Here is a 21,603-nt window from a genome sequence, read left to right on the forward strand (position 1 = left end):
CAGAATTTAAGAACTAGTTTCTCATTGTTGATGATACAAAACAAAAAGCAAACCACCCCCCGCCCCACGGTCAACTTCTCAGATATCCTCACACTAATTCCACCACAGAAAGCAATAGTTTAACGGGCACAGACTGAAGCATTCCCTCGTGCCCTTTAGAAATCTAATATGAAGTTTATATCATTCTGGTGAACTGCTGTGAGAAGCTTGCAACGCTCAGAGCTACACAAAGGACATAATGCCCTAAAGTCCTCAGTAAAGCACACAGAAAACAAGGTTTAACGGGGTGGGAACGTGGTGGGAGGGGGAAAGGGTCGAAGCCCTGTAACATGACAGTAACTGGCAGCCAGGAGATTATCACACATGCCATTCGTGCCCTGTGCTGGCATCCACCGGTTTGGTCTTTTATCAAAAAGAACCAGAGCTTCACAAAACAGCCTCAACAGCAATGATAACAAGAAATCTGTTTAGTTGCTAGTATGAAAGCAATTAGAAATGAAATACCACCTGTTCTTGCCCAAACCTAGCAGCCTCTCTCTGTTCAGACAGCTATTTAAAAAGCTTTCTGCCCTATACCAAATGGCTTCTAGTCTATTCAGCACGCCTGTCTTCAGATCTGAAACACACACAGAACTGTGCACTGAACCACATCTCACATGATTATTTAGGAGGGTAGCATATGTTTGCTGTTCTATTTTCTTCATAAATCAAATTTCCTTTAGTCAGGAAAAAGACCAACAAATAAACCTGGCAAAAATATATCTGACTACACATAAAAGATATACCAAAGTAACAAATCAGGCAGTCAGTCACATACAGAATTGCACACGGTGAGGAGAGGTTTCATGTATTCGCACATGTAGTTCCCAGTATGTGGGACTTTGGAATCCATTCCACAATTCATTAACATCATCCATCTAAGGTTCTCAAAGCGTTTTACTTCCATTAGTTCATAATTTCCCTAAAAAGCAAGTAACGTTTTCACTATTTCGCAGGTATGTGCACTCAGAGCAGAACTCCCCTTATGTAACCTGGGACCTACATCCGAGCTGGTGGCCCTAGTATTGCTTCATAATCCAAACCTATATCTATTCAATGTAGGTCAAGGAGTTTCAGGCATAATTCATGTGGTCAGATGTAGATATACTCTTCACGAGAGGATGTATTTCTCAGACTCCTGCAGCAGGACTGAATAGCTCTCCAAGGATTAGAAGAGCTGTCTACAATGCAGACATCCATCTCCAGTCAGATGAGACCCACTTCTATTCCCATTCACACTAGATGCATTGCGTCCATTGTAACACAAGTAAACTCCCTCTCCTCCACCACAAACCCCTGATCTTAACACCTATACCTTAACCACTAAATCATCGTTCCTGAGGAAAAGCCCTCTAAATAGCTCACTGAACTAGGATCGAGGGAAGGTGGATTTCATTTTATGTATGACAGTGACTTGCCAGTCTTTCCCATTTGTTTACTTCGTGCTCATGTTTTCCTTCCCCGCTTCTGTAAGCTGTTTTCAGGTGGGCAGCTTAGGGTAGGAGTGCTCCCCTGCTGAGCGTTACTGCACGACCTAATAATTCAGATCCATTTTCAGGATGACCGCATATTAGCATAATGAAAACAACAAGTAGAGAGTAGTACTGAACAAACCTTCTGCCTCAGCAAACAAAACAAGCTTTCACACCCACGCAAGTTTAGAAACTGTAATCTTTTCCTCTGTTCAAGCTCTCAATTATTGCTAAACTGAATTTGGAAAAAATCATAGGGTTTTTTTTTAATGCTAGCTGGTATTAAAATTTAACTGCCTAGATGTACAATATGCCTAGGTTTTATCTCTAAATCTATTCCCCTGGTTTGGGTCTTATGACAAACAGAAAAAAAAAATGTTCCTGAGAAACCTTGGAATCAACCTGTGAAAGAAAAATTAAAAAGAAAGAAAAAAAAAAAGGAAAAGAACCCCACCCCACATACAAATCACCCTGCACATTTTAAATGGCCTACCTTATACCATCTGTATGGTACTATGCATACAATAGAAAAACAGTAGAGAGAGTTAAATACTTCCAGAAGGCAACCTGGACTTCGTATTGAGATGAATTACTTAGTAAGTAATTCGAGCTCAGTCACTTTGAAGTTGACAACTTATCTTCACCCTTGATGCTGGGAATAAAAGCACTACTCAATTAGCAGCCTCCAGTCAGGTGACCCGAATCTTTCTCCTTCTTCAACAGGGATTAACTTCTCCCTGTGTTAACAAGGACCTGATGCCCTTCAGCAAAATGTTGCATGCTTTGTCCTTCCCTCACCTTTTTTCTTTCTTTTTTAAATGTGTTACCTAGACAGGCTATTCATTTGAATTGCATCAGCCACAGACGTTTCATTTTTTTCCTACAAGCTTCAGTTTTGGCAAAGATGTTTCATCCCATAACAGGAATTTGAATGCTAAGGAACATTCTGTTGCTCAAGCTTATCACAAACACAAAGATTTGCTTTAAGCGTTAACAATAACTGACGTTGCCGTAGAGGACTGCTAACCCAAGACAAAACAGGAGTCATCTGTAAAATACTCTATTGTTCAGTTAGAAAGATGAAAAATGTGTTACAGCACATTTCACCAGCAGGAAACTAGAACATTGCTTTATGTGAATGTGTAAATACAGATATTCATAATCTAAACACTTTCCACTGCTTTTGTCTATTTAAAAACAAAGACACCAGACAACTTCTTAGGCTCTGAATCTTCTCTTCCTTGCCTGAAAAAGCAATTTAATAAAAAGCACTGTTCCTGTTAGAGTGGTTTGCAGAAAAAAACAAAAACAAACCAACCAAAATAGATGATATTTCTGAAATTGTATTATGCTATTACATCTGTCCTCAGTGTTGTGAGCTTTTTTTGGTATGATGATAAGGCAATAATTCCTTAGAACCACAGTAATAAAGGCAGCTATAATACTCCTACATTACTTCAATGCCATATTAACTCTATTACTTTGGCTAACTCTAGTGAAATAAAACTTACCTTAAAAATCAAATCCTTTTTCCCATAACGAAGCTCTTTCAGCTGGGCTTGGATCTTTTTTGACTGAAAGTAAGGATAATAAAATCAAGGGGGTTTTCATTTTAAATATTTACTTTTAAGATCAGAAAAAAAAGTTAGCAAGTCCCGACAACAACAGATAATAGATCAGCTTTAAAAGGCAGAAAAATAATTAAAGTCAATTGCTTTTCCAGGGAAGGATGTCTAAACCAGGCAAAAGTATCAAGGAAAATGTAAAACAGCACTCACCTGAAGAGCATACATGAGTCGATACTGTTGTGAATAACTGTTTAGCTTACACATTTTAGATATGAGGTATTATTAATACTTTCCATAAAGCATAACTGAAGGCATCACCTTCAAAGTAAAGAATCTTCTTTTTCTTTAGAGGAAAAAGCTTTCCACAATGTTGCATATGTTCTTCTTTGTAATGACCAGGGTCTATCAAATAAACTAAGTTCTCAGTTTGTGACCGTGTCCTCTAAAATAGGCATAGTTGTACTGATTTATATCAGTTTAGGCTGATATTTATTTTCAACGTTGTTAAATTTACCCTTAAAATAACTTTAAGTAATGGTCTATACATTCTTTTATTTTAACAAAATATTACAGAAATGGGTTTTTTTTATCCTACACCCAAGTATTTCACTTTTTATCTAAGAATTCTGTCAAAATAATTTCTATTTAATAAAAAACACAGTCTCAACAACTATTCAATAAGTTTGCTCGCATTAGTTAATAACAAACATTTAGAATTCCTTGGGATGGATTAGAAGTCTATTCCACATTTACTGAAACAGCACATCCATAAATATAACATTATACAGATGGTAGTATATCCTGCATAAATTAGAGCTTTTAGAAAGATTTGATGTCTGTCCAACTAGTGCAGTCAAATTCAGTGACAGACTTTTGGGAAGGATGAATGAATCTAAAAATAAAATGTTAGAACTTGCTTTAAATATTTAAGAAGTAAGGCCAACTTGGTTATGCATTCTGTAAAATCTGAAACAAATAGCCAGGATCAGTTCAGGTCACTCATTTCTTCTGTAACTATATCTGCTGTGATTTCACCTACACAGCAGAATGTGCCAATTGCCTACACTCAACAGCCCTGTCCTCTGCTCTGAACAGTGCAATCGGTAGAGCTATGGAATATATTCCACACCAACTGAAGATCGATGAGAAAACCTCAACCAACTTCAATTGTTCAGGAGTTGTGCTTAAGAATTGCAGTCTCTGTGACATACAAAGGATTCAAAATGGCTATAGAGGAATCTATGAGTTACAGTGAAGGTATCACTCATTTGCTAAATCAGAAACCTGTGGTGAAGTTAAGAGTGTGTAATGTAAACATGTATATGACCCGTATTTCTTTGTGATAAAATTTGGTGGTTTTGTGGGTTTTCTGGGCTTCTAGGGAGAGGACATACAAAATGCTTTAGTGCAGTCAGCCAGATCAGAGCACCGTCAGATGCTGGATGATAACAAACTCTAAACCACACCATCTAGCAATATTGTCCTGGCAGGTTCCCCTTTCTGCTTCTTGGAAAGCCCAAGGTCTGCACCACCCTGCCCTCCTCTCTCCAGGACTCTGAATTCCTGCAGAAGAAAAGCCAGCCACATAAACTGTGTAGGATCACAAGCATTCTCCCATCTATGCAACTACAACAATTCTATCCATGAAGGGCATTTGATCTAATAACTGAAAGGATACTGATTTCACACAATCGTTATGCTTGGTGAGCACAGTACTTAATTAAAGAGCAGAAAATACTGTGTTTCTCTGGCTGACACCTCTAACTGGCAAAACAACAACAACAAAGTATGGTCATGTAGCATGTTTGCTTATTCTAATAGCACTAACCCACTTAAAAGCAACAAATTCGCAGGATGATTCATAAAGTTTGAGATTCTTAAGGTTTAAAATACACTCACAATCTGCTGCCTTTAGAGTTCGCTTGACAGCGAGGCTTGTCACACTACACTAAATTTAATTTAATCTTAGGCTTCACCCTTATATTTAAAGACATTTATGTTGCAAATATTAAAGGAGACATCATCAGGGAAAAGATCTTCAAGTTAATTACCAAACATTTAAGATGTTATGCAGCTAGGAAAAACAAACTTGAAAAAGAGAGGAAAACCAAGATCTATGCGGCAGACACTGCCAATTTTTTAGCAGTAAACAAGGGAAGAAAATATATTTGTATTCATATACTGTAACATGTTTGAACACATCTCCAGTGACACTGGAAGATAACATAGATTTTGACGAGCTAGCAAAAAAACCCAACCCCAAAATCCTATTGTTTCCTACCATTGACAATTTCTCAGAAACACTGGTTGCAGACCTTTAGTTAGGCCAAATAGCTAATATGACTAGAAATCACTATTTTGATCTCATAAGTTTTGACCTCTAAGTTAAAAAGTAGAGTCTTCAATGAAGAAAACATGTTCAACCATAATTTTGAAAACTTTAGTCAAGATGAAAAGTGTTATGCTTCTGTTTCATTCTGGCAACGTGCAATGACTTTCGCAGAAGTTATAGTTGCAAAAAACATCACTAAAGTCATGTAAATGAGTAAATCAGATTTTTATATAGTAATATCCTCTTTCATGAAAAATTAAATAGCTAAAGAGACTGCTCACATAAATACAGTTGCTTGTACATTTATGTAATTGCAAAAAAATAGGGCTTTTGTATCATGAACTATCTTTGCTAGCTCACTCTTCAGTAGAGGGAGATTTCTTTCCCTGCATTTATAAAGTGACCTTTTTTTCCTTGAAATAATGAAACATTCTAGGAATCAACAATAATAAATCTTTCCTGTATCTATAAATTATTTTTTAAAGGCATTTAGCTATTCCTGCCTTATTATAGGCATGGAAATTGGGGAAAGGAAGTCCATTTTATACACATTATAGATGTATAATATACATCTACAGAGCTATAGATATTTTTCCTAAGCAAGCCTTTATTTTATTTGTCTGAAACTTGAGTTTGCACCTTACTTTCTAACACATTAGAGTTCCTTGTAGTGAAGTCACAGAAATAAGTTGAGATGAGAGTGCTTTAGGAACACTCACCATACACACGTAATATAGATTACATATGAGAACCTCACCAGAAAGGACTTTGAAGCAAGCTTCTTTTGGGTATGTTAGATTTAGAATAGAGAAGAACCTTACTTACCTCTTCTGCATGAATACCACAAAGCTTGTTTCCTGACAGGAGCTTGTTTTTGAGGCTTTTGTTCTGAGAAGGAGGGGGAAAAAAAAAGGTTTATTACTTGGAATTATTGAAATATTAAGGGACCCTTTAAATATTTGATCATACTAGTTTTATTTTAGACATGGATAACACCTTCAAGTCACCAGCAAAGACACAGATAAGAAGACAAGATAGATGCATCATGGCACAATATCCTCTCTTACAGAATTCTAAAAGACTATGACTTTGCATTAAAACCTGCTTTCACAGGAACAGGACACGTATAGAAACCTTCCAAAACACTCTAGGCAACTAAAAGCAATTTAGATTGAATATGCTGAGGTAGAAAAGGAACGAAAAACCCTCTAAATCCTTATCTGGTGTCAGCTGCATAGCTCAATATCATTTTCAGTAAATCACTCTAACAACTGCATAATAGGGCCAAGATCTCATCACGCGACCTTGATGATCAAATTCATGGGGTCTTTTTGCTAAATTTCATAATTCAAAACTGCAAGTAATCAAAAACTTCAGAAGGTTAACTACCTGACAGCATTTTGCCAACTCAATATGTTTTTTCATATAGGAGTTTTAAATGTATTTCTTCTCATTTTCAGGGAAATTAATAAACCTTGATAAAATGAATTTCCAATAGCCTGGTAATTCTTTCTGCACTCCTCACTCATATTACCCCATAATTGACAGTCAAGGGTAAAGATTTCTCTGCAGTGTGGACTTCTTTCAACACTGTTCAGAAACATAAGTATTTGATAAGCAGATCTTCGAGTGCTGGACTTAAGAAATGAAAAATACACCAAAACCACCTTCTCCTGTATTAATGAACTAAACATGCCTACAGAAACCCAGCCCATCACAGTTCAGGAGTGTATATTTATTACTGAATAGCAACAGCTTTCTTGAATATTGTACACAAGAACAAGCTGACATTAGATAAAAAAGGGTAATTCCATCCAGGACATCCATTCACATTTAGGTCCAAATCTCACTGAGACACTGAAATCTTTATTTCCACAATTAGAAGCTTGGAGTTTTTATTGAAAAAAAACTTTCTTATTGAAGCGAATGCAAAGAAACTAAAATTCCCTTTGAAATCTCCTTTACACAACCCCAAACTAAGGAGAAGATATGACATAATTTCACATGTTTCACTGTTGTTATCTACCAGGCACAAATACGCATCAGTGCGGAAACAATAAATCCTTTCCAGCTGTTTGACACAGGCACCCACAGCTCTGTAACGCAATAAAAAGGAACTGGGATGTTACTTTGAACGCAACAACCCAGATTCTGCCTCACAAAATGTGATTTACAAAGGGCTGGGTGTGGGGGGGGAGGACAAATGTTATTCTCATAAGTCTCACAGTTGATTACTTTTTGTTCTTTATTTGAGAATTATGTTGTAGCTCATGACCGAGCAGTGCCTTGTTGGACTAGCCACTGCAGAAACACAGAACAAAACAACCAGCTCTGCACAAAGGGGACTGAGTAGCAGATACAAGATGAACAAAGATAAACCAAATAGAAACGAAAGAGATGAAGCACACCCAACACATCTATTGCTCACCAGGGGTGCATCTAAAGAGCTATGTTGGACTGTGATCACACAGTAGATGTGATTGGCCGTCACCCCAAGAGGTGATGCTGATCTTTTATGTGAAACCAAAGAGATGTGCCAAAGGCACTGCTTCATTACAGAATTGTACTTTGCACTTTGTTTTGACTAACCAGGTTCGTTATCCTCCAGTCCCCCTACAGCCTGGCGATGGTTGGTTTAGGTAACAGACTCTAACCACATTTCAGAACCACAGAAAGAATGAGTTATAATCCTTACATTTTTATTCATTTATCTCCTTTTTTCCAAGCATAAGCTAGTATAAGAAATACCTTCTATTAATACATTAGCAGTTCACAAGTAACTTCTACATGTGCTGGTTTAAGAAAGCCCCATAGTAACCCAGAAAGCGAAGAACTGAATGCCTACCACCTTGAAATGACACACGCTGTGTTAGATGGTTGTTGCAATTTCCACATTTTGTGCCACAGTAGCCTGGCAAAGAATATAGTTCAAAAACAAAACTTGATGTAAATATTTTAAGTTAGGAGATGGACTCTATTTTGGAGATTTATCTAGGTTTAACAGGATTTACCAATACTGTCTCATTATCCCATCTACTAGCAAGAGAAAAACCCCAGGTTTACCAGAATGTAGGCAAAACAGTCATGATTCAATCTGTACTTAATATTTTTAGAAATAAAAGCAAGCATTAAAGGTTACAATTACTAAGAGGATAATAAGCAGGAGCTTGTCAGAGGCAGATGACAACGTCTTGCTTAGAGTTTGAGTGTTTATGTTACTTGACAAATCACGTGTCACTGTCAAGTATAGCTTTACATCCTAACAGCGATAATTTTCTATAGCAGAATATGAAGTATACCAGTAAAAACATGTGAAGTATAGCAGAACCTGATTTGATTGGGATTCTGAATTAAACATTTCAAAATGAAAAGTCTCATCAGGTACACATTCTGTAAGTTCACTAGAAAGGGGCTATTCAAAATCAGATCAATTAATCAATAAGATTTTTAGGTTACAAGTGCTTGTTGAGTCAGGAGAAGGAAACCAACTGGAAGAAAAAGCAATTTAACACCAAGGCTGACTTGTAACCCCCTGGAACAAAGAACTGTTTGAACCATGTGAGCTTTGCAAAACAGAATCTGGCAGGCAGAGGAGGGAGCTGAGAGAGAAGGAGGCATTTGTTTTACAACTATATCCTTGGAGAAGGACTGAGAGACTGATAAAAGGGAACCTCCCACCTCAGCCGGGTGTGAAATTGTGAAGTCAGTCAGAAACTGCTCTAACTAGGGGAAGGGTAAAGACAGCAGGGGGAGTTCACGACCACCGACTCAATTCAGGATGGAGAATTCTGGCTTGCCCCTACGCCGGTAAGGAGCGAGCCTGCTAATGTAGATAGCTAGCGGGGAGAGCTAAACAATCCGCACCAGATGAACTCGATAAGGGGACAGGGGTGGAGGTTCCTTGAGCCTTTCCAAGGAATGTCTCAGACGCTCGCAAGATGCAGAAACCCCTGGGGAACAGTCCATAGTGCCCGGAGGACATAAAAGGGGGAAGGCAAGTGCCACTGGGGGGACTCCTGAATAAGTGCGCCTACTGACCAGACACCCCCTGTTGGCTGCACCAGCTCTGGAACCCGGACGGTGGTCAATCTCTCTTCCTCCCTCTCTCCCCCCCTTCCCTCATTCCTTCACCGTTTCTTAATAAGTAACACAAGGCTTGGGACAAATAAGTAACATAAGACTTGAACTAATTAGATAACACAAGACTTTAGCTAAGAAGTAACCTTTACAATATTGTTGGGCCCCTGTCAACACAATTAAGATTATAAATAGTAAAAATAATGTGTGTGTATGGACCTTGAGTGTCATTTCACCTTAATTCACACCAAGAGGATCTGCGAATCTGAGTCACCTCTCCCCTTTCCCTGGCACGACATCACATCAGGACAGAAATTCTGACTTTTAAGTCTTAGATAGGGATTCAAGAAGATGCTTCTCATTTTCCTATTAAGCATCCTTCAAAGTACAAATAAGTTTAATCAGAATTTTATGCAGTTTTTATTTCAAACATTTTATTAGTTATGAAGTACTTGACTAGAAAAGGTCTTGGACATTTCAAGTTTAAAAAACAATAACAGTTTGAGGAATGAATTAAGTATCTGTAAACATGTCTAATAATCTCTTGAAATTGTATAGAAAAATTATTTTAATTAGATATGGCCCTTTAGATTTAGAGAAAGGGTACCATTACATTCAAACTAAATATGTATTTTAATTTATTGAACATCTTGGAAAGCTTATAGCACACACTGTTAGCTGGAGTAATCATATCATTAAGCCAACTTACTGTATAATCTAATTCTTAATGTACTAAATATTTTAACTCATTTGCACCAGTAGTTACAGTGCATTCCCAAATTCAGGTGCAGAAAACTGCTATCAGTGGTTGCCACCTGTGGAAGAATCCTGTTGCTTCTTCCCACGCAGTTGATTCTGACTGTCCTGGTACCTACACTCAAGAAATAGTTCCACACGTGAGCAGAGTGTCTGTCGGTGTCCTCCAAAAAAGTGAGAGCTCTTAAATGACAACTCGTCACATTTGTTAACATATTCTTCACAGCACTTCCATACTGAAGATAAAAAGCTTTCTGCCTCATTCCTAAATCGATTTGTCAGTCAGTCCCTTGCTTTTTTCTTCCCCTTTCCTCTTATACTTACATAACATTTGCATAATTTTTTGAGTTCTGATTTTATTTTCAACAAATTCTACCAGGCTTAACAGAAGCTGAATGCACTATATGAATATTGACAATAGCCCTATATTTAGGTTGCCTAAAGATCTCCCACTGATATAAAAGCACACAGAAAAAGCTGTAGTGTCATAGTTACTTTGCCAGTGGCCCTTTGGAGCCTCCAAGGAAAAAAACCCTTGCTTGCTGTCTAGACAGGTATATATTCCTTTCTATTCCTAACTTTTGAAAATAATCCCTTCACTTCTGTCATTTATTCTCCTGAATCAAAGACCAGTAGCCAGCCAAAATAATCACCTGAAGAGTGAATAATCATCTCAAATGGTACACCTGGACATTACTACAAAAGCAGCAGTCCCTACTGTGACAGACTGAGCATATCACCTCCCCAGAGAACGGGGAGAGAGGGGAGAAAAATACAGAAATATGACTACCTTAGCATTCTTACAAAACAATAACCATGATGTCAAAGGTCCTTTCTTTTCATATTGTTAGAGAATTTTACTAACTCGTAGCTCTATAAAATTCAGGTCTCCTTCCATCCATATCTCCTTCAATAAGTTTTTTTTTAAAAATATTTATTTATTTCCCATCTCCCTGTTAGAAAATTTGGGCAAAGATGTAAGAACAGCACAAATTATGCACTTAAAAGCTCATTAAACAAACTTCTACAGTTGCATTTTAAGTTTTTTTCCCTTTTCTGCAAACCCATTTCATTAAAACCATTAATTATATAGCTACATATTGTATTTTTCATAATATACCCTCTTCATTTAACATATACAATAAACACCTCACAAGGCAAGATCACAGTTTATAGGCATTGTTAAATGTGACAAACTACCACTGGGTCCAGTTTAAAGGGGTTTATCATCATTGTAAATCTCATGTTATGGGGACTAACATTTATCTGATGTATCATATACTCTACTCAAAGAAGGGCAAAATTATGCCACTGATGTAAAAGGCCCAGATTTTCAGATGTCGTTTCTTGCAGTTAGCTTACACAGACCTCTGGCCATGCAGATGAGTGCTTTAATACTCTTATATTTATGTTTCATCATTTGAAACACCTGTATTAACTCTTTGAAACACCATCAAGATCTCAACCCAGAATGAACAAACTATACAATGTAGACATTGTAAGTGCAAAACAAGTTTAGTTTGCCTGCTAGCCTTTGAAAGCATGAGGACACAAAGTATGTTCAAGGAAAGAAAATCACTTTCTCTCTCAGAAAATTATTCCCAGCAATCAGCTTCAATTCAGACATTTTATCTGAGGTCTGACAGCAGTTGTTTGTTGTTTACAAGATAAATATGGCTCTGCCTCCCCTTGATGAATAGCGCAAATCAAACCATGCTGAGTCCCTGCTCATCATTGGAACATTTCTCTCTTATGGACATCCTATTAAGGAAAAAAAAAAAAAACCTAACCAAAAAACCAACACCCCAAGAACAACAAAAAACCCCAGACTCTGCTCAGCAGGAGTGTCAGGGCCAACTGCCAAGATGAACAGTTTTCCATCTCCTGTTAAACCAACGTGGTTCACTGCACCCCTAGGAGGGAAATCAGAAGACAGCAACAGACCAGAATAAAGCATCTGGACTTATCCGATATCACAATGTATTGGTACCCGTTTTGTTTTGGATATTAGCTTTGTATTTCACATCGATGAAAAATGTTTTATATAGCATGAAATGGTGTGACTGCTTTAATCCCAGCAGGGTTGGCTCAGCCCTTCATCTTTCTGAGACAGATAAATTGAATTTCCTGCACTCTACTATGTGAGGTTTTTCAGATAAGACCTTAAGTACTGCAGTTCTACCTTTCCTTTACAGCCTGTGAAGACATTACGACTTTTTGTAAGAGAACAAGTTTGCCTTGATATTTTTGAGGATGTTTGAGTCTCTTTTGCCCACAGTTCTTCAGTGGTCAAGCGTGCCAAACAGCTGAAGGACTCAGTGTATTTTAGTATTGATGATGAGTTTATGAACGGCACATTTTTCAGATCTGTCTGGATCCGAACTCAGAAAGCACCATTGTCCTAGCTCTGAATTGCTGGCAAGAGCCCACTTTCACCATGGCCAGGCTTCAGCACATGCTGAAGGAGGCACATGCAACACCCAGAAGATGACAGCCGAACTGGGTAACCCCGGCAAACACATCACACTGCTGCTGCTGTCAGCTTAGACATATTTGGACTTTTAATGTCCTCTTTTTTTGGGTTTTTCTTTTTCTGTAACCTCTCCCCCTGTCTTACGCTCTTACAATTCAGACAAAGGCACATAAGAGCAAACTCCGCCAAACAAACAGCATACATTTCTTCTTCTCTACATACCTATCCCTTCCCTGCTATTTCTTCTCCTAAATTTCAGGTAGTCCAGCTGAGCTGAAGGAATTGATAAGCAACACACAAAATTCTTCTATTTGAGTTTTTTGCAAGAGTTTTGTGTTTGGTACCACAGGTAACAGGTACAACTGTTTAGAAACACACTGCTTCCATGAGTCCCCAGGCACGCAGGGGAAGCCCAGACACCAACACATCTAGTGAATGAAGCACATATTTTTGTTGTTCATTTGTTGTTGCTCTGTCCACAACTTCTTCAAAACATTAACCTGGATTAACTTGTGCTCCAGGGAAGCAGAGAGAAAAAAGGAAGTCAGGAAATATAAATATACCCAGGCACACAGAGCTCCCTCCAGAGAAGAACTGATTTTGTTAGTACCCCTTCATCTCTATGCATACATGACAATTATGCACAGCGATAGCCCAAATTTATACGAAGTCTCCTCTCTAGCAAATAAGCAATTCCTGATGTCTGAGACACAGTATGTCCTGCAGTTGTGCCCCATATAATCCCATTGTGTGAAACTGAAATGCAATGCCACTTTCTTCTATCTGTACATTATCAGCCAACACTTGCCAGAGGAAAACACCGATAACTTCAGACAACTGCTTCCATACGCACCATTGCTACTCATGTCCTGCGTTCCTCAAAGTTTGTTGCAGGTAGCCTCTACTACTGCTGTGCATCACCTCCGGATCTCTCCATTAAGGAAGTTTCATTTGCTTTGCACTAGTGAAGCGGCATGAGGCTGTCTGAAGACATCTCGTAGCCATGGCTAGAACCACTGTATTGCTGCATCATAAAACAGTTGCTGTAACAATGGCAGCCCAATGTTAACTTAACCAGAGTAAGGAGATACAGAATAACAATAACAGAAGTACACATTTTGCATATTTGGTTGGGTTCTATTTCCAATCTCTTTCTCTAAAATTAAATGGGAGGTGATTAAATATATATATATATATATAAAGTCATAACGAGGTAAGACATTGCAGCATGTTGGATTGGATCCATTACAGACAGTAAATTTTTAGTCACATTCTTACCTGATCATGCAAAAAACCTGGGAAGTATAACACAGGAAAAAATTGTAGCACATGTTGAGATTTGTCTCCATCCTAAATACGGACCTGATCGGGGTGTAAATGTGAGCCTGCCTACAACGGCTCCTTAGAGGCAGTCAGAACATGTTCTAGAGCTAAAAAATGCATTTCATCTCTTGCATAACAATATCGTTATGCAAATAAAGAGTCAGTCATCTTTGATCTAGCCGTCCTTACGCACATGCTCTTTTCTCAGAATCTTCATATATTTCAACTTTTTAATGTTTCTGTGCCTCTGAAGCACAAGATGTCCTCCACCTCTTTTTTCCCATGGTGTTTTTTCTTTTGGATTGTAAGGGGTTGGGGCCATTTATTTTCCTTATCTATTGAGTAAAGATAGCTCATGATGGGAAAATAATGCACAAAAATATTTCTTGGCTTGATTAAATTTTCAATTACACCTTTCCGTCATTTCAACAGCACTTAGTTACAGGAAAGCAAACGTGATTTTATAATTCTGTGTCAGATATTCTAATTAAAAACATAGCAGCATATTAAATAAAGAATCCCATTTTACAGAATGTGTATCTGAAATGACGGGTAATTGCCTGTGCCATGCAAGATTATCTAGAGAAGAAACCTAACAACTCTTGATCTTTCCCTTTGTCAGGCATGGCAGCGTGCCCTGGGGATGGTTTGTGGGATCAATAAAGCAGAACACCTAGTTAGGCGGATGTTCGCCTGAAGCTCCTTCTTTTCATTTGTTCAACATTTGTGAACAGGATGGTGAAAAGAAGCTGGTGCTGCTGCAAGCTGTGGGTTAGGCTTTAAAAAAAAAATTTCTCAGTGAGAGCTCTGTTAAGGCAAGGTGACAGAAAGGAAGAGCATTCTGAATGTGACCAAACATGTAAATAAAAATAATTTAAAGATAATATGGATTTCTGACTTCCAAAAAACCAAGTTCCGGTATCACTAGAAGAGCGAAGAGTCATAATGGTTACATTCGGCTCTACAACTTCACTTTTTCTGCTGTACCAGCAGCAGGGGATGAAATGCTGCATTAAGCGTATTTTAGATCCTTGCACATTTGCATCCCAGAATTGTCAACGTCTGTCATAAAACATAAATGGCATAGTTATGAAAGGAGAAGGGCAGGAGATGACTAAGGAATATATTTATGCTGCTCTCTGTGGAGTCATATCACTCAAGTTCACTTTAATATTAATAAGCTCTGTCTCCTGAATTCTTTCAGTAGCAGTGCACTGAGTATCTGTTGTTACAGAACTTTTTGGCCAATGTATTTAATTAAAAAAAGTTTTGCACACACGATCTACAGACATCTGAAATCTGTATCAGCTCTTTTGAAGAAGCTACTACAATATCTGTCAATCAGGAAACAGATATCCCTGAGGCAGTTTTACTGGACCGATTCACATATTAAACGTATTTCCACCACGCTGTGCTCATTCAATATACTGAGCAACAAGTACCTGCATAACAGGTACTGGGTAATACCTTCTTCTTGCCTCTGTCCTGGTATGGGTCTTTTCCCACTTACAGAACACAAAGTGATTTCCAGGAACACAATCATTTCCATGTTCAGATATTTAAGCACTTTCTACAATATTATTTTTAATTCACAAATTGTATGCAGCCACTGTCACCAGTGCTACAAGTTTTGAAAGGTGAGACTTCTGTAAGGGTAGAGTTCATATCAGGAGGCTATGCAATGCTGGCTTCATCTTTGGAACAGATGAAGCAGAAACGAGTTCACATTATTTTATATCTTGTTAAGCAAATCATGGTCACAGTTTACCACAGCCAGCATGTGCAGCAAAACCATAAGCCACATCCATGTATCTTCAAAACATCAGAAGCGTAAGCTAAACACCATCCACTGCCCTACTATATCAAGTGCAGGTAAAAACACAAGCTCTACCTGTGTTTGAAGCTGGCAGGAGATGAGATATCTTCAGCCTTGAAGCAGCCTGGCTGCATTAGCAGGAAGACTGTGCCATCTAAAAGTAGCATGGAGTAAATTACTAAAAATATCTCACTTAATGCAAGCGTAGGCACAGGACAGTTTGCATAGGTAATCAGGGGTATTCTTCCTATAATGGCACAGAACTCTACTGCAATCATCATTGATCTTTACTTATTTCCTAAAGGTCATTCAGCACGATGAAGAGAAGTCAGGAGTAGAATCTAATTCAGAGGACCTGACAAACATTTTTTGAGCCATTAACACTATTTCTTCAGGAATCATTGACCTACCCATGATAGTTAACCTACCTTTTTATGCCAGGATTCCTTCTCTTGGGAAGGGATGAGGAAAGGAGTATATCCTAAGCTTAAACTGAGCTATTTTTCTAGGTTATTGAAAAGCAATTCCCCCTATTCAAGCTCAGTACAGTAACATGAGATGCAGATATTTTATAATGGACCGCTAAGCATTCTTATGAAAAAATAAAAAAAGGCTCTGAGTACAGCTTAGACTTCTTTGGTTTCTCAGAGTAAATGACATATCCATAAACCCACCAAATATTTTCATGAAAAAAAAAAAAAAACAAAAAACCAAAAATAGATAATATTTCAGTGAAAAACTCCAGCAGTTAAAAACCATCATAAAAAAAAAGTTGAAACCAACATTTCTTAGTGCCTCTAAGACAGCTTAATCAATCAAGAGGGTATGGGACATCCTTCCTCTAAGAACATCTGGAATAGAAGGTGATCTGCCTGGTCATCTGCTAATCAATTCCTATTTCTGGCAGGAATATCTCCTTTTCATCAGTGCTGCCACAAATGTGGAACTTGAGTGAATATCTCAGAGTCACAGGAGAGCTTCTGCAAGACTTGGGGTCACGCCCTAAAATGGTCGCAATTTAATACTATAAAATAAATATTTTCTTATGACAATGCTAACACAATAGCCATTTTTATAAGTATTTTATGTGACAATGCAAAGTTCTTTGAAATTATTCCCACAAAACATATTTCCTTTTAGATAAACTATCACTTTTTTTTTATGTTGGTGACTCAATTCAGTATTGATGTTCAGCAAAGGCCAAGGGGAATTTTTACCTCAGACAATATAGAATAAACGACAATGGTTGTACTATGTAACTGTAAAATTACACAGAGTGCAATTCCGAATCATATTAAGAAGGACAAAACCCCAAATATTTAAAGCATCAAAGCACATGTGTTGTTTTCCGCTCTGAATCTCTGCCCAACAGGCTATAACATTTGGCAAAGACATACCTCCAAAATTTGGCAATGAACTGCACCTACACAAGCACAGCACGTGCTTCCTTTTTCAGAAAAATGGATTATTGGTACTTTGCTATATCTTTTAATATACACTGAAAAGCAAGGCAATATCCGAAGAAGTCGTTTCCTCTCTAACCAACCTGTTAGTCTTTACTGTTATCTCCTGGCATCCTGCTTTTGTGCACATTCCAAAATTCATCTACTATTGATAATGTTCTCTGAACAGCTGCATTGATGTGCAAGCTGCAAAAAGTAATTTGCCTCAAAGTACTGGAGCCATTTACTGTATTTAAATGTCAAAAGAAACATTCTGTAATTCTTGATTAACTTAATATTTTGTTCCATGCTGCTTCTGCAACAAGTTTCAGACTGCTTGATACCAACATTTCCTCTAAACATATTTTCCTAAATTAGGTCATAACCCATTCAGCTCAAGTTACTATTAGCATTTTATGTCAGAACCTCAGCCATGAGTCCAGCTATTTTGCAATGCTTAGCACGTTGCATTAGCATCCCTAGAACAGCACCTTGCCTTTCTTTGCCATACTTTCACGTTCCCAAAGAGAGGAGAAACAACAGAATATATTTAATTTTGATCTATTTTAACCATCCTTTGAGCATCTTTGAAGAGTCTTGATAAGACCAAAACCCTTAAATTTTTAGGTAAATTTCAAAAATAGAAATACCATGTTTCAGCCAGTCTAATAGACTAGCTTTACTCTGGCAACATGTCAAGTGTAAATGTACACATTGCATTTTGTAAATAACAATGCGTATAGTTACACTGCAAATGGTATAATAAAGACAAACGATGAATAAGAAGAAAGAACAGGCTTGTGATATCAATGCTAAACTGTACGCATTCAACTCTATACATACACAGAAGAAGATGCTAGACGGGAAATGCTTTTCCTACCTTAACCTCACAGACCATGTGTTAGTCATCTGACAGACGTCACGATCCGTACAGTCAAAACGTGTCAAGACAAAATGTGTTTTTAAATAGACAGCAAACATAGCCGTGAATAATCTGAGGTTGAATCTGGAGTCTTGCAATTACATGGTAATGTTGTACAGGTCATATAAATCACACGTTATTTCCAAGTGATTATTTCAAGAGCGGAAGATCCAGATATTTCAGATGGGAGCCATCACCTAGTCAAATGGACTGCTGAATATTCCCAGATACTCCATCTACCAACGATGGCCCATGTATACAGCTGCTCATGGTGGCCATGGGGAGGAGTATAGATTTCCTGCTGAGACTACTGGGTTGTTTTTTCCCCCCTTGCTTTACATATTTAAGTGAAAGCTATTTGGAAAGCATGGCAAGACCGGCAAGACCTAATAAGAGAGAACAGAACATGCATGTCAATGGTAATTGTAGGATTTACTGAGTGTTCACCTCCTGACAGCAGCCAGTATCTGCAAAGGAGGACTAAGGAGTTATTCCTTCTATATCAGCTAGAAATGAAAAGACCTTGCTTTCAAGGCCTGACCTTGAAAGCTGTGTTACCAAAGTATTTTAAATCTTCTCTGAATAAGTTTGAATTGAACTGCATGATTTTACATCTGTCCTTGAATGGCATCACAGTTTAAAATATTTAGTGCACAAAGCATACTTCGGTAAAAAATACAACCAGTAAAAGAACGCTACACTCTTACCTTCCAGGCTAGAGACCCCTCTGTCTTTTAAGCACAGGAGAGTGGTTTGAGGATGGAAACTTTTTATAATTCTGCTTTTCCTTACTTTAATCATTGCATGAAAATCACTATCAACTGCCAATATGTTATCACTCAAAATTTTATTTAAGTCAATAGTTTGATAAATGGTATTTACAAAATTTGTTTGGCTGTGTTTTCTGTTGCCTAAGTGCAGTCTATGTACATTGGCAATGTATTTTTAGGACTGGAAACACACTTTATGAGAAACAGAGGCTTGCCGTTTTCTAGATTTATGATCTGTGTTATTTTTCTGTATGCAATATAGGCATATTAATCACAATAGCAATTATTTTGATATTGATTCAACTAAACCTTCAAAAGACCTTTCATGTTAAAAATAGAACAAAAAAAAATAATCTGTGGAGTAAGAAAGAGATAGCTCTCCACTTGTCTCGTCTCAACATCAAAGCCACTAAAATATTCAGAGGACTATGAAAGTGCATAAGGAAAGTTTATGTTCCTGCCTGAAATTATCATGATGCAAAATATTTTGCTGAATGTTGTAACTGATGCATAAAACTACGTCAGAATTAATGCCTAGTTGCACTTCCTCCAGATTCCTTCTGGATTGAGAGCTAAGATGAGAAAACTTGACATGCTGACGGATTGGAAACATTTAAGAATGTTGATGCATCTGGAGAACTATCACGTATCCTTTAAAAAACTCATCTGGTTGGGACTAAAATATTGAATATCCCAAAATAAAATGAAGGCAAATCTATCCTAAGAAAGACCAAGAAAACCAGAAGAGAACCAGGAAAACCAAGAGAGACTCAGCCAGATATTCTACCTTTGAGGACTGCATCAGTACGTGCAATGCCACCCTTGAACGGAACACATCCCCAGTCCCCAGACATCAGTTAGTGCTGGCAAACCTCACCAAGTACACACTGACATGACAAGTGATAACAAAGCTATGTATAAACCAAAACAAAGCTGTAAGACCAAAAGGAGGAGAGAGGAAGTAACTAATTTGTCCATCTGGTGATTGAAGACAACTATGCACCAGGTCCATCACTCCTGTGGAGAGCCTTGAATTAACATACACTGAAATTTTCATGCAGCTGCATGAAATTTGTAACTCAGCCTTGAGATTTCAACTCCAGGAGCTGGCAAATGCAGCTATAACCATGGAGAACATTGTTGTAGCATTCCCCCAACATCAAAGGTTTCACAATCCTAAAGGGCTCTGCTATCCGAATAAAGTAGCAGAAAAAGCAGCAAAGCAGAGTAAATGACCAATACACATTATTTATCCCTACAATACATTAAAAAAAAAAAGGTGTGCGTGCACGCAGAAGCAAGAGATATGCGCGACACCTCCTCTACAAAAGCAAGGAGAGGTAAATGATGTAAAACATACCGGTACTGTTTACTGCCACTGTTAGAGGAAAAGGCTTACACAGAAAGCAAGAGACCAAGTGCGTCAACTATGTGCTCTTTAGGTGCAGATTCTGGAGTGACATGAAAACAGCGAAATAAGCTATTAAGAGTTGAGAAAAAACAATAACCACAAAACCAGTGCAAGAGGTCTGTATTTTCTTCAATATGAATCCAAATAGCTGCTGTAAAGTCAGATAGTTTAACTGAAACTACTTAAATGAATTACACTGGCTTAATGCTAAGCAAGTATCAGAGAACAGGTCTTATTAGGGTTTGTGGTTTTCAACATTGTATAAAATCCAAGTTGTAAACGAGTCACACACAAAAAGCTACAACCACGCAGGTAAATATTTCAAATGCGTTAAATACATAAACATTTGTTCATCTTCTCTCTCTCTGCTCTCTAGCCCTTCAAACCATGGTATTAAAACCTTGTATTACTAACACAGTGCTTCTGGGCAGGTCTCAGCCTCCCCTGCGTTCAGCGGTTCAGCAGCTCACCGTTACCTCACAGACCCACAAAATGAGAGCTGTCGTGTCACATCCCACTGAGATTGTGGAAGATCTAAGCCTGGCTTCTTAATGAGTGCAGACCCAATACTCACATAGCCATCTTTTCAAAGGGGTGCTATAATCCTGGAATTTTTGGTATTTTAGGGTCATGAAAGAAAAAGTATAGAAATTTGAATCCCTTCTATAAAAGTTTTTCCGCTTTGCACCAAATGCATAAACATTCAGGATGCTTACTGCTAAGAGAGTACCCACAAAGATCTGTGCAGGATTAATTTTTCATCCTTTTTTTATTCAACCATACTTTATATTTCAATACCTATTAGCTTTTTTCTTTTTTATTGTAGTTGAAACTAAGTGTTAATAGGTTTGGACAAGACAGCAAATTTAACATTCAGCAGATTTCACATTAATAGTTGTCTTGGAAAAGAAAGGATGTAAAAATGTAATTTACCCATTCCGATGTTATCAATAGAATATTGGTCTGTCAGTCATAGCCAGACAATCTAAGTAATGCATCTGCCCAGCAAATCTAATAACTTTTATGCTCATATACTTTTCAGAACTATCTTAGAGATCTGGCTCTAGGTCATGGAAGGTGTATTTCTCCTGAGTGCTTCTTAAAGCTACAGCTCACTACACATACTGTTTAACAGTGGTATGTTATCTGCAAAATATATTTCAATATTTCCGAACGCAGCTGGATTTTCAGAGGAGCAATGA

At 37.8% G+C, this 21,603-nt stretch overlaps 1 protein-coding gene across 1 annotated transcript in view; it reads right to left on the minus strand.

Annotated features, from left to right (window-relative positions):
- The window catches only part of LUZP2 (leucine zipper protein 2), a 201,334-nt gene that overhangs the window by 62,576 nt on the left and 117,155 nt on the right, over positions 1-21,603 (minus strand). The window contains exons 6-7 of the mRNA XM_064452844.1: positions 6,237-6,299; positions 3,023-3,085 (exon numbers count right to left, since the gene is read on the minus strand). Coding sequence (XP_064308914.1) covers positions 3,023-3,085; positions 6,237-6,299 — 126 coding nt within the window. The remainder of the gene's footprint in view (positions 1-3,022; positions 3,086-6,236; positions 6,300-21,603) is intronic.

The sequence above is a fragment of the Phalacrocorax carbo genome, chromosome 5 (genome assembly GCF_963921805.1).
Source record: "Phalacrocorax carbo chromosome 5, bPhaCar2.1, whole genome shotgun sequence".
Classification (NCBI taxonomy): domain Eukaryota; kingdom Metazoa; phylum Chordata; class Aves; order Suliformes; family Phalacrocoracidae; genus Phalacrocorax; species Phalacrocorax carbo.